This window comes from Chaetura pelagica, unplaced genomic scaffold, assembly GCF_000747805.2.
Source record: "Chaetura pelagica isolate M959 unplaced genomic scaffold, ChaPel_1.0 scaffold40, whole genome shotgun sequence".
Lineage (NCBI taxonomy): Eukaryota > Metazoa > Chordata > Aves > Apodiformes > Apodidae > Chaetura > Chaetura pelagica.
Window position 1 is genome coordinate 146,327 of NW_009952160.1, and position 15,139 is coordinate 161,465.

The window sequence follows — 15,139 nt, forward strand, 5'->3', positions numbered from 1 at the left end:
AGTGGTTCCCTACAAAACAGCAGGAACCATCGGTGAAAAGAGCAAATTGTTTCTCAGTCTCTGGTAGATGATCATATGGTGGAGCTTCTTGAGCTCGTCTCACCACTTCTTGTGGTGGCATTCCAAAGTGTGTGCCTTCTGGCCTGTCTGTAATTGCTTCTACGATGCCTGGATGTTTAGACCTTCCTATTTAAGCTTTCTGGGTGGTTAAAGCAGCCCATTTACTCCAGGTCACATCAGTGGCATGATGGACAGGAGAAAGATTACTCTGGAACATGAATCTCAGCACTGGAAATTCAGGAGCCAGGAGGAGCTGCGCTTCAGTGCCTATCACTTCTGAAGTGGCTCTAACTCCTTCATATGCTGCAAGTATCTCCTTCTCAGTTGTCATGTAATTGGCCTTGGGACCTCTGTAGCTCTGGCTCCAGAATCCTAAGGGTCGACCTCGAGTCTCCCCTGGTGCTTTTTGCCAGAGGCTCCAGTTAGGACCATTGTGTCTGGCTGCAGTGTAGAGCACATTTTTTATGTCTGGCCCTGTTCAAACTGCTCCAAGGGCCACTGCCTGCACAATCACCTTTTGAAATGTCAGAACAGTAACAGTAGTCAAGCAGACTGGATTAACTATTCTAAATGCACAGAACACGTGACAGCTGAAAGTGATGCATTTTGACACATACTGGAGTCTCCCAAAGAATAAGATGCAAACCCAGAATTGCAAGGGTCCCCTAGTCCAGCCTGCAACCCATTGCTGCTGAAGTTAGGGAAAAGCCTTAGATCTCACATAACTAGGGAATGTCAGAGCTTTACTTAGAAAACAATAGATCATGACATACGAAATAACATTTTGGTTATTCCCTCTATTTAAGAGTAACTGAAACCCAGGCCCTTGTGAAGCCTCATGCTAGCCTATGTAGGGACTGAGAAGTGAGAGAAATGGATAATCAAAATGTCAAAGTGAAAAGCACCAATCTAAAGTGAAATAAGTTGCTGAACACTATGAATTTGAAAAAATCTCCTTCAGGAATGAAGTCTCACAACTAACAGAATTTTATGACAGCAGAGAATTAAGAATAGCAAATACAGAAGTACAGGATCCAACCCATTAAGCAGAGGAGGACTTAACTGAATGGTCATGATCAAAGCCAGTCCTGAATTACAACACAAATGAGGAAAAGAGACTTACCTATACAATAGCATCGGGGGGCTGAATGTTACAAAAGTGAAAAAAAAGACTTAGCAAGGAGCTGAAAGTAGTGGAGGGAAAATCCCAAGTACCAATGCTATTAAAAAAGACACCTTGGATAGGTTTTCAAAGTGGACAAGGATAATTAAGGCTGAAAGCCAAACTGAGGTCTAGGAAGATAAAATTATGTTAGTCAGAGGCAATGAGCATAGCAAAAAGTACTTGCAGAAGGACTCAAATTAAAAAAAAAACATACAAAGAAAAATAAAACCCCAACTGTAACAAGAACATTCCTGCCCCCTGATTCATATAAAGTCAGAGCCTTTAACACCGATTTTGTTTACATAGGAGTTTACTGGAGAAATAGCTTATTTTGGGAACAGAAACTATCCCTCAGGCACTGTAAAACCATGAGATCCAAATTCCCCCTGCAAATGTGTCTAGTGGTGAAGGCCTCATCTAGCCCATATCCAACCACTTAGTACTCAATGACAAGCTAGTGAGATCATAACAATGATCTTACAAAGAACAACAAAGTTCTGTTTGTGGTCACTGAAGAGGAACTATTCTTAATGACAAATAAATAATTCCACTAACTATAGAAGATAGCTGTGAAAAGTTCCGGTTTGTTTTTCTCCAGTGAGAAAGGTATCAATATGAACTGGTATTACAAACAGCCAAAGTATATATTTGGGAAGGCTTGTGGAGAAATGTGGAAGGAACACATGCTTACAAGAATGACTCATTGCAGAGAAAGATGTAATTTTCATCACTTCATAGTCTGTGTTCTGAATGTTCTGTCTGGATTATTTTGAGTTTATGCTGGTTTTTTATTCTGTCTGTCTTCCCAAGATTTCTGGAATTAAAAAAAAAACAAAAAAAACCAACCAAACAAAAAAACCCCATGAATTTCTGCCTCGGACCAAACAATTAGCTATCTATGTATGCCACAAGATCGAAAAGCCCGTATGTGTTGCTTATTTTACAGTACCTGAATGAAAAACATTGTGTTTTTTCCCTTTGTAAGACCAAAAGGAAAAGCACTGCACAGGAATTGTTTGACAGGGCTATGTGATCACTGCCCTAATTAGGTACATTTGGAAAACCTACTCTTTTACTGCGGCTTTTGTTCACAATATAAAATTAAAAGAAAGAAATAATATTCACAAAGTGGTACTACAGCAACTAAACAAATTCATAAGGTTTAACCTTCAGTAGTGTCAAATACACAATTTGAAAGCCTAGAAAAAAGTTTGCTATTTCTCACTAAGACATGCAAGAGACACTTGCTGATCTGGTTGTGTTTGGAATATATTCAGTAGCTACAACATTTTTTAGCTTGTCTCCTCACAGGTTCCCATGCCATTACGAATTTCTATTTCCTTTCCTTCATGTTGCCACTTCACAGCTAATCCTCTGTCTGTTCTTCTTCACAACATATTTATTTATTTCACAACTATGCCTATGTCTTTCTCCACGCTGCCTCCTGGCAGTTTCTATAACCCTGAAGCTAAGAGCAAGTGAAAGTCAGCAATCTGGAAACAAAATAATTTAATTGTTGCAAGGTTCTCATGCATCATGGCAATATGAATGTATCATATAGGTAAAGTTGGAGAGGCAGGTGTCATTTGTCACTGAGCATAAAAGCCAAAACAGAAGCTCAGGTAAAAGCAACAAAGGTCTGGAATCTCATAAAAAATGTCAAGTTTGAAGTGACTTTGTTTCACCTCTCTTGGGATGGAGCTTCCACAAGCTCCCTGCAGTACTTGTTTCTGTGCTTAACCACCATCACTGAGAAAATGCTTTTCATTACATCTAGTCCAAATTTCTTCACTGCAACTTATAAATGTTGCCTCATATAATTTCCCAGTTCATCTCTGACAGGACCAGGGATCTGCCCTTCTGTGGCAATCCCTTCAGGTGGTAGGAGATAGTCTCAGTTTGTCTTTTCCCAGGCCAAGTCAACCTAACTCTGTCAGCCTCTTCTCATACAACATATCCTGCTACCTTCTAATAATCTTGGAAGCTGCCTGATGTACTCTATCCAGTTTGCCAGTATCTCTGTCATAATAGGTAGCCCAAAATAGGGCATAGAATGGTTTCACAAGTGTAGAGAAGCTACATTACATATCTCTAAGCTATGGGTGGGTGAGTGGAGCAGAAGCAACCAAAATTGTCTACTGTCTGTAACTGTCCAAAAAGGTTCCTTGACCACAAGTAAAAGATGGAGCTCAGAATTGATATTGCTTTACTCACAAGAACTGGACTTGGTAGAGTTTTTGCACAGTTACATCTTTGTTTAGTAGGACATTAAGTCGCTTAATTGTCTCTGAGGTAGTCAACAACAAGTAGTCAAATGACTATTCATATAAGAAAAGTGTCTTTGCATTAATTTGGTGGTTTGTTTACATTTGAAACCAAGGCTGCAGTGAAAAATACTGACATTAGCACCTGACAGCTGATGCCACTCATGTAAAAAGCAGTAAGCGTGAATGTAATGCTTTCTATACAATTTATTTTGCTTTGAAGATCACTGGTCTTGCAGTCTGCATTTAAAATCTAAAACCTATTACCTGATACAGGTTATTCCTAGGTGAGGTTGTTGAATTGCAGAATACCAACGATTATAATAGACAGAGACTAGGAAAGCTTCACATCCCTGTTATGGTAAGTCAGATCATAGAATCATAGAGTGGTTTGAGTTGGAAGATCATCTAGTTCCAACCCTCTGCATGGACAGGGACACCTCCTGCTATACCAGGTTGCCTAGAGCCCCATCCAACATGGCCTTGAACACTTCCAGGGATAAGGCTTCCACAACTTCCCTGGGAACCCATTCCAGTGTCTCACCACTGTGACAGGAAAGAATTTCTTCCTAAAGTCTAACCTAAACCTCCCCTCTTCCAGTTTAAAGCCATTACCCCTTGTCTTAGTCCCATGTGGCCTTGACAAAACCACCTCCCTAGCTTTCCTGTAGGCCCTCTTCAGGTACTAGACAGCCACTACAATATCTCCCCAGTGTCCTCTCTTCTCCAGGCTGAGCAACCCCACAACTGTCTCAGCCTGTCTTCACAGGAGAGGTGCTCCAGCTCTCTCTTCATTTTTGTGGCCCTTCTCTGGACTCGTTCCAGCAGCTGCATGTCCTTCTGTTGGGAGTATCTGACTGGGCACAGTACTCCAGCTGGGGTGTCACCAGAATGGAGTACAGGGGGAGAATTCCTTGACCTGCTGGCCACACTTCTTTTGATGAAGCTCAGGATACGATTGGCTTTCTGGGCTGCAAGTGCATATTGCCAGCCCATGTTGAGCTTCTCATCAGCCAACATCCCCCGAGTCCTTTTCCTTAAGGCTGTTCTCAATCCACTCTCCATCCAGACTGTATCTATGCTTGGCATTGCCCTAACACAGGTGCAGAACCTTGTACTTGGCCTTGCTGAACTTTGTGAGGTTGGCATAGGCCCACCTCTCAAGTCTGTTTAGGTTCCTCTTTATGTTGTTGGCAAATCTGCTGAGGGTGCACTCAGTGCCACTGTCCATGTCACCAACAAATATGTTGAACAGCACCAGTCCAAGTACTGATCCTTGAGGAAGGTCTCTGTGAACACTTTTTTTTGGTCTTTTTTAAATTAAGTTTAGAACTTCAAAACAATCAGCCATAATATTAAGTCTCCTCTTTCTTATCATTTACAGCATATATAATACTTCCAATCATAAATTCAATACCATGCAGTTACTATTATACAGTAATATCAAAAAAGCTCAATTAACTCTTCCTTTACTAAAAGAAGAAATTACCTTTTTTGTACCTAAAGACGAGAGAGGGAGAGAAAGAAGAGGAATTGACTTCATGTTCCAAGTTAAGGCCTCAGTTTAAAGTAACAGGATATATTCTATTGTTTATTCTAGACAATGTAATGTTTATTTTGCTCATTTGAAGTAAATTAATTTCTGTAAAAGAGCCAAATTTAAGAATGTTTATTTAATAAAGATAGGTATTTTTGAGTGCTTTTCTAATTGCAGCACAGGCTGCAATAAACTCAGATACAAGTTTCACTGGCAAAGAGCCCTTGTGCTGCAGGGCAAAAGAAGCAAGTGATTTTTTTTTAAGTCCTAAGCCAATAGTTCCCATTCATCCCATAAACTATTTAAAGTTGCATAACTGAAGCAGAAATAAATTCACATTATAAAACATCCCTTTTAGTTTTAATTTTGATCAGTAATCTGTGACTGAGATGTTATCTACTTATGGTACTTCCCAAGAAGTGAAGCACATTAAGACAGGTAAATAAATGTAGCTTGTCGTCTAAAAGCACTAAGAAAGCCCTATGGAAAACAACCAGAAATGCAAAAAAACCCAACCCTAATACTGTAGAATATGTATCTGGCTGGCTTATTAACACATTCCATAGCAGAAGCTCACTTTATGTGTTTGTTATGAGGAACGACAGGTTTCAGATGTTGAGATGAAATCAGGGGTTAGTGGCAGGAGTTGGAGGATGAGTTGTTTTTCTTTTGAAACAGAGATGTAGTTTGCATACGTAAAGCTCTATTATTAGTTTTGTGTCCTATAAAGTGGCACAAAGGCAGGACAATGTGTTTCAGAGACTTATCATCATCATTAGCATCATCAATGATACTCAAGCAAGACAAGTTTCACCCTTGTTTTGCCATTATTTACCATTTTACCATATTTTTTCAAAAAAGAGAAGCAAATAGTACTTTGCTCGGTTTACTTACTAAGACTTGGTGAGAGCCCTATCTGTATTAGCAAGGTTCTCAGATTAGTCCTTCTGCCAAATTGCATAAAGAATGGATGATTTAAACAACTGAATAAGTCTCACCAGAGGTTGCTGCCATGCAATACTGTAAACTGAGATCCTGCACTTTTGTGTCTGTAAAGAGGCAGTAACTTTAGAACTAGAAAGCAAAGAAGTAATGACTTACAAATTTATAGAATATATAGGCAACAAAGGGTCTAGTTGGGTCCTGGTGTCTGTTGAGGATCTATGAGTGATAAGCACTGACTGCTAATTTTACCAGGCAGTATGGCTGAAGTTTGGTTTCAATTCGAAATTTAGTTTCAGAGCATGGAGTTTACATTACTGCAAGAGGCTTTTCAATCCACCTTAAGCTGCAGTAGTTGCTCAGTTGTTTCCACAGTTTTGGTGGACTACTGAATTGTTTTCCACTTTATGCTGTTGCTATTGGGAAGAAAACAATACACACTCTTGCACAGATGTTCCATTGAGATATCACACTAAAGCAAAAGGACACGTCATTGGAAATGTGGCGGTTATACAAACCATTTGAATAATTTCCCTTTAGGGATTAAGTATAAAAGCAGCTATTGCTGTGACACTGTAGAAAGGATGGTGAGAAAATGCCAAAGTAAATTTTTATTCTTCATAGTCTCAAATGCTATTTCATCAACATGTCAGATTGTGAAACACAGGCCTAAGAGGGGAAAAAATAATTTGAAAGCAACACGTGTATATTGGAGTTAAGTGTGTATTAATGCATATAATTTTTTGCATGTTTAAGCATAAAAAAATAAGGGCTTGGTTTTCAGATAGCTGAGTGCTCAGACACTGGAAAAAAACATCCATCATATTTAAAACATGCAGATATCATAAAAATTAAAGAAAAAAAGTTTCCCCTATCATGGTCTCACGTCTTACACTTGAAATGTGTCATCACCAGAATATCAACTGTCTTTTATTTTTATAGTGTTGTAAGACATACTGCAAAGCAATTTGTCTATTAGATGATTCAAGGAGGTAAATAGTAACAACAACAAAATTATTTGCAACAGGTAACATCTACATCCCACTTTGCACAATCAAAGAGCTAAACCTTTCATTTTCTTCTCTCAGTATGCTGCAGCAGTCAAACATCAGTAAAGATAACAGATAGTATCTGGTTTAAGAAGCTACCTTATACAAAACTTGCAATGTTTCTTAAAAAGAAGCAGCCATTTTATTTTTCAGTGCCATTCAAAGCACATGAAAACCTATTTGCCATGTAAAAATTAAAGAACTCACTATTTTGTATGTATTTATTTTCAAGAAACTAAAAACTAAAAAGAAGAAAAAAAAGATGGATTGAAGGCAAGAAATCTCTGTGCTTTATTAATTTTTTTAATATAATTCTGAAGGGGAAAAAGGTCATGCTTTTAGGAATAATCCTATTTCTCGTATTTGTTTAAAATAATAATAATATTTATCTGACTGGAGCAATTTTTAAAAAATATTCAAGCAAATTTTGATTTCCATCAGAAATGAACTTGTTTTATTCTCTTTGCAGGTTTACATTCAAAAGAACATCTGTTAGGAGTTAACAGACCAAAACAGCAGCTCAGTACATTAGTAACAAAATATATTGTGCCTGAAGTGCTCTAAATCCTGTTTTGATCCCAAAAAGACAACTGGATGAAGGACTATGATTTCACTAGTAGCAAAGTACACTTCAGGCTCCAGTTAAGAGTCAGAAAATGTTCTCGGTGTCTAATACCACTAAGTTCATATGTATGAGTTCTACAGTCATATACTCTGAATATACTTAGCTATCAGAGCTAAGACTCCAATTAGAAAGAATCTTGAATAGCTTTATTTTCTTGAAATACTAAAGCAGTGATTAGGCAAAATAAAAAAATAATTCAATTTCTATTCCATCAGTAGAATAATATTATTTTCATTAAAATTCTAACTAAATTCTATAGCACTAAAAACTGAATCCAAATTTCTACGACAGCGACAAATTTCAGGAAGGAAAGACCAAAGCAAAATGTAACGAGATATATGCTTAGATGGCTGGAAGACAGATCCAGGATCTCTTTGAATTCAAAACTGCTTGTAGATTATAGCTCGCATAGCCTACAGTGAATTTTCAATATTATGTCATCCAACACTGACCGCCTTTCTGGTAATAAAAACAAAACAAACATATTAAATATATACCCAACTTCTTCCCCCTCTCAAAACATCTCCCCAACTAGTATCACATCTTCCCCACTCCATTCATCAAGGCAAATCTCTGGAGTCCCTTTCCTAAGCATAGGTACACTGAATTACTGCTTACAGCAGCATTGCAACAGAGCATGTGAGGCTAGCAAACATTCAAAGTATCTACCAGAACAGCTATTATTCAAAAGGAACTCCATGTAAATCAAAGTGTATCTCTACATTTATAATTCTCTGTGGTAGTCCTTGCACCACAGTCAACATGGATTTCGTACGTAATTTCCACAATACTAAATAAACAACGTTTACTTACTTGTGTCTGATTTACAAAATACACAATTTTCCAAATGAAAAAATGCTAACTGGAAAAACTGCCTCTGAAAAAAAAAGAATAAATTGTAATGTGCATATTTTCTTGAATAACTCAGCACAGAAGGTCCTTTAAAACAGAACAGAAAAAGGAGAACCTAGGCTTAAGAAAATGGTTCATGCTCAATCCTGTTTTAGCCCTTCTGTTTGCTTTGATAAGCAGATTTCAGGCTATTTTCAGACAAGTATCCTCCTTTATCCATCATTGTAGAAGCACAAAAAGGGCAGATATTTCCTGCTAGGTGGACTTCACTATGGATTTCAAGTTCCAAGTGACTTCACTATGGATTTCAAGTTCTGTTTAAAAAAAAACCAGAACCACGACTGGATGTATAGCAAAGCACCACTACTACCAAATATTTCCAAGAAGTTTAAGCTTCATATCTTTTCCTTTTTCTTTAAATTCAAATCACATTAAAGTCACTTGCACCTCTAGGTCAAATTTCATTAATGTTCAACCAAGTCATGATACTGCCAACAAAATATACTAAGTAAAGGTTCTAGTATGGCTTTTGAATGAAATAAAAGGACTTTTGTATGTAAATACGAGGGTATAAAAAAATGATTTGCAGGATGAGAAATTAAAGTCTCAGGCAATTTTCAGTCTCTCATTTAAAAAAAATTGAAAAGACTTACATTTAGGTTTGACACTTGGCTGTTTTCCCATAGTCCTGGCTGATTCCACCACAGGCTTACCGGTTGCCATTACAACACTGTAGTCACACAGATCAAACAAATGACAGCTACAGACCCACAGATCCAAAAGGCTACTTGAGCGTGCTTTTTTTTTTCCTTTCCTTTTAATTCTCCCTTTTCAATATAAAAAGTTAACCACCATACTGACTTAAGAGTTCTGCTGATATACTGCGTCTTGAAGAATGGTACTTTAAGAGGAAAGAATATCCCTAAGACAATTTACATGAGAGAAGAGTGACTAAGATCTTTATAAACAGGAATTCAAAGCTCGGTTGCTAAATCTGTATTTAGCCAGCTATATAAGTTGACGTGATTTACAAATATGCCAAGCATTCCTTATTCCTTATGTTTCTATCATCAAACGCCATTTGGGCTTCAGGGGTGTCCAGCATATTTGAAAATAAGACCACTAATTTTAGAGCCTAAACAGGACTCAACCAAACACTGAGGTCTTGTTTTGAAAACGTCAGTATCTTGCTCAGAAGTTATTTGGTTCCACTTACTTGCTAGCTTTGCAGGGTAAAATGGCTGTAAGAACAGCCAAACTAGGTAAGACCAGAAGTCTCTCTACCCCATTACTCTGTTTTCAGCAGTTACTAGTACTAAGTGCATAAGGAAAAACTAAGAGCATGGAACATGCCAAGGGACACTTTTCTCATCATACTCTTCTAGCTCCCAGCAACATATGATGTGACTAGTCAACTTATTGACACATAGTGCATGGCTAAGGATATTTCCTTGTGCTCACTTATTACAAAACCAGTACATCTGAAGTACATTAATTTAAATAGAAAAAGCAGTGCTGGGAAAAAAAAGAACAAACAAACAAAAACCCCAAAACCACTTTGAAAACCATTGTTGCAAAAACAGTTATTTGACTTACTTCATTGTAAAAAAGGTTTAGAGCCCTCCAGAGGAACGAAATAAATATTCAGCATGTTTGCTGTGAAGAAGCAGAAAGACAGTACGCAGTTTCTAAAGCTACAGAAACACAAGAGATTGATGTGCCTATAAAAGGGCCCCTGATGGTTATCAAGGGAAAAATAAATTCCATGGGGAAAACTGCGGGGGGAAGGGAGAGAGGTGGGGAGAAGAATTGCTATTAAACATTGCAAGAGGAATCAAGGTCTCAAGCACAGGCTCAGGTGGAACAAAAAAGTTAAGAGCTTCTGTATTCAAAAGAAAGTTTCAAAGTTTCACCTGAGGAAATGAAAAAGCACAAGGAATTCAGAGTCTCTTTAGATTTTGCAAAAAGAAAAGGGCTTGAGTTGCAGATCAGTGTGAACAGGTTTTGACACATTTGGTTTTCATATGTGACCAACAAAACTTGACTGAGAACGAGCTGATTTGGAGAGAATGAATAACCAGGGAACATGCATACCTTATTTTTTATTTTAAGTATTTCAGCCAGCTTTATGCACATGAGTAACTATGAGCTCACATGAGCAACCATGAAATAACTCTGCTGTTAAAATGTCAGTGCGGCTGACATCTCAGGGAGTACCACGTCATTGTCAACAGCAGGCAAATACAGTGCTACTTTGAACCTTCCACTTTTAAGCTCTTAGCTCTTCCAGTACACGAATGATGCACAGTTTTCAGCACTGTCTGACATCAGGGATTCTCCTAATCAGGGGCTGCAGAGTCTCTGCAGTCTGACATACTTCCCTACTCCTTTTTCTCAACTTTACTCCCTTCTAATAGTGAGAGAACTTAATATCAGATAATTAAGTGCTATTAGGTGTTCATGAAACTTTCAAGATTCTACAGAAAGCACTGAATCACTGGCTTTTAAGCTATTTAAGTTTGATCCACACGCTTCATTAATTTAATTTATATACAGTTTTACTTGTAGGCCACATTCTTCTTTTACTAACATTAATTTGTGTGAAGCTATACTGAATCACTTGAACTAAAACAGCATAAAACCAAGACAGAGTGCAAAATTAAATCCTCCAGCTTCAAAGATCAAAAGGAAGACAAAGGGCATGATTTCAATTATAGACAGTCAAGATCCCATTTCCATACATAAGTCCATAGCAGGAAGAGATGTGCAGAAAACACAAGTAAAATGAATATGCTTTCAACTAGAGTTTTTCTCATAAAGGGTCTGTCAAAAGAAATGCAGCTGACCTATTGTAGCTGCTACTGAAATAGGCACCTTAAAACACCTACACAGGTAACATTGTGGAAGACCTAGCATCATCTCATAACAGTCTAAAATGCTGGGGAAACATCCCCCTTAAGAAAAGGGAAGTATTTTGGGATATAAAAAAACAAACAGTAAGTCTCAGCTAATGAGGAACAGACAAAGAAAAGTGCCAAATGCTGTAAAGCCCTGATACTTCAGATAATCACTAAAATTTATTACTGCTTCCTTCCCTGGCAGAAAGGAGCATAATCAGAATTCTCAAAATAACCACTCCTTTGCGCTGGCATGGTGTGTTATGTTTATACTGCTACAGATAGACTAGAAGATTAAAAAATAAATAATACAGCACCCTTTTAGAAACAATATAGCTAACTTGGTTTTTTTTCTTTTTTTATGTGGGCTTGAACATGGTTTTGCACAGAGCTTATTCTTAACTGAAGTAATTAAGTAATTATCATTGCATGCACTGGAATTAACTATTTAAGTAGCTTGCTATATACATAGAAGCCTCTATTTGAAAAATCACATTAAACAAGAACAAACAATCATGAGTCACCTAATAATTTTCTTTGCTGTCAGAATATAGTTCACATTTAAACAGCTGAAATTATTCCTTTTTTTTTTTTCAATTTCAAAAAATTTTAATTTGCTTGGCTTGATGAACTGCTGAATGAAAAGCATCAGGAAGTATACAGGCCCCTTATTCCATCCTTTACTTATATTCAGTGATATGAATGACTTTGAACTGAGAGCAGTTAGAAGGGTAGGGAATTAAAAGCACAGGGTATTCTCATCTCCTTTGCAAAGTAAGCACAATTGCAATATTCTGGCCACGGAATCTGGACTCAGGTAACCACAGATGGTTTTGCAAAAGAATTCCCTGCAGGCAGCTTTTCCCCATACATTCTGGGAAAGTTACATGCAGGTAAAGCTGTGACAACTTCCTGAAGTGCGCATCAATGACGAATCTTGACAACATTTTCTACTGTGTGCTGTCATTTTGGCCTACATATCTCCCCTTTCTCTTCCATTTTATAGTCTTTGTGTCTTGCCCTCCACTCATGGTTTCACTGAGCACTGCTCTACTGCTGGCACTAAGAAAACAGTGAATAAAAATACTGCTTCATTCTCTGCTCTTAACAAATACTTTCTTGTTACCAATTTATAAACAGATAAAATTTAGGAAATAATTTCAGTTTCTAGGCATTGCCTTACAATAATAGAGCTAAAATTCTACTGTCATTGCACAACTGCAAATTATAGTGTAAAAAAATATATATTTAAGCTTTTTATTCTCCACAATTTGATTAAAATTTCACAATATAAATTCTTACAGTTTGCCTTACTCAGCTTCCAAAGACCAGTGTTTGACTAGAAGCTCATGAATGACAAAAGGCTTAGGAATAAACTTTAGATCTGGACTTCAACATGCTCTTGTTCTTTAAAGACATAATGGTAAATCAACACCAATAGAAAATATGGCAAAAATAGCAACATCAAGTATTTAAAGCAATTCAAGCAGTAAAATGTCTTAAGCTTGGCAAACGTGGAAATTCAGACACATATCTAATGAGCTTATACTTTCCCTCCCTGAGCCCTGCTAAAACTAAAGACCATAGCACAAAGGATGCAAACAAACCTGCCTACACAAAAACAGAATGAGAGTTGTAAGTTTGGTTTAAAAAAACAGAACAGCAGCTTGATATTGACAGCAACTTCACATGGTTAACTAGCTGATAAAACAGAGTCTAACAAAATATAAGAAATGAGATACTGAGAAGTTTCTTTACCTAGCCATCCCCAGGCTGGAAAAGTTGGAAGGAACTATCAAAACATCAAGCCTGGAAAAGGGGTGGGTACCCAGTGTGCTGTAAGCAGCTGAGAGGCACTGAGGAATTAGCCGGAGCAAGTGTTCTTCACAGAGTTCCGTAAGACACCTGGGAGCAAAGACTCTATAAGGAATGACTGCCTCCAACCTGGCAGCAGGATTTTGGAAACGGCAGGGATATTCCACATGACTACAGATTTCTTCATGGCATCTGACAATAACAAAAGAAAAAGAAAAAAATAGTTTAATGTGATACCAAAAATGTGCACAGCTGATTATGCTAAAACATGGATATTCTCTAGACATCAGGATGGCAGTTGGTTTATAAAACCAACTCATATGTATTCTCTCACTGTTCACACATGTGCAACACTGTGAAAACACTCATTACTACATGTCTGAATAGAACTGATACAGTTACTCATAGAAAAATAAACTAGTCAAACAGATTTTGTAAGATACATACAAGAAGAACTTATTTATTCAGAGAATTCCTATTCAAACTTCACTACAAAAATAAAATTTTGTATGTATTAACACAAATATATTAAGTGCAATTAGAATGAAATTCCAACGGGACTTTTCTGTCACTGTTACTAAAATTCTCCATGAACTTCTACTGATTCTTCTGTTTCTTATGTAAAAAATAAGAGTAAATATCAATTCAGGCTTATCACCATGCACATTTAAAAAAATGAATAAGGATCAAGCTTAGTTTACATCACCGTTACAGGATATTCAGAGCTACAGCTAGAAGAAAGAGGGGTAAATCAAATCCTTCCTACACACTGAGTCATATACCTTCAGAATAATTTATCTGCCCAAACACACTCATATCCAAGCAGAAGTCCATGTTTTCACCTGCTACCCTGTCTTCTGTGCAGTGCAGAGCCTCTCCTTCGTTTGAGATTTCAGCTCAAAGAACCTGATTCTAGTATGCCTGGACATGCAAAGTATTTATTGTTATTACATCCAGCATTGCCCAAAGCAATTATAATTGGAAGATCATGCTTCACATGAGTGCTGACACACAAAACAAAGTGATAACATGACGAAAAGTGTTGTTGAAGTGCCAACGAAGTGCACTTTATATAACTATTTCTGTGAACGAAGTGGACTCCAACTATTCCATTGATTACATATGCAAAGAAACTACATTAATCATTATAAAATTATTTTCCAAGGGTGGTCTAATACAGTATATTTCCACTCTAAAACAATGTCACTTTGTATTTTTTATCAGAGCTGAGCTTAGGCAAAACATGAAAGCTAGCACCCTATCTCTTCTAAAAGTTGCCAAGTCTATAATGACCACAAGGAGATAGGAAACTTATCTAACACCCTAGCTCCATTTAACATTTTCTTTCACACAGCCTCCTTATGTCAAAATCACTGGCAGCTGGACGTAAATCATATTATGTATTTCAAAAACTACTTTCAGAAATCCGTACTTTCCTGCTGGCTAAGAGTTTATCTCTGTTTTTTTATCTGAGACACTTCCTTAACATTTGTGCTTGTCTATCCATTTCACACTTTGGTTACCTAGACTTAATGACTAAAGTAAGTAATAGGTGTCTGTTGTACTAACTCCCACAAAAATGCTAACTGTACATAACTATAAGAGAAGATTTTTAAGGACATAGGGTGTTTTTTGTCCTAATTAACTACAACACAACCTTGCATACTTAGGCTCTCCTGTTTTGTCTGTGCATAAGCAACACCACATTTTTGGGGGGAGGGTCAGGTTTTTTATTTCTGAAACGCATCAGTTCTGTTTCTTTCACTGTCAGTACCTCTACTGCAAACACATCACACTGCCTGTGTTAATTATCTCAGTCAGTGACTATCACACACTCATAACAATGACAATCACACCAATTAAAATGTGAACTAATTTTTGCTACAGAAAGTTATAAAAATATTTCTCTTTTACCAGAAGTTTTTTTTTTTTT

General features: G+C 37.2%; 1 protein-coding gene across 1 annotated transcript in view; it reads right to left on the reverse strand.

The window, feature by feature from the left end:
- Positions 1–15,139, reverse strand: part of LOC104397254 (chromosome unknown open reading frame, human C9orf3) — a 170,106-nt gene that overhangs the window by 133,682 nt on the left and 21,285 nt on the right. The window contains exon 4 of the mRNA XM_010007203.1: positions 13,150–13,398. Coding sequence (XP_010005505.1) covers positions 13,150–13,398 — 249 coding nt within the window. The remainder of the gene's footprint in view (positions 1–13,149; positions 13,399–15,139) is intronic.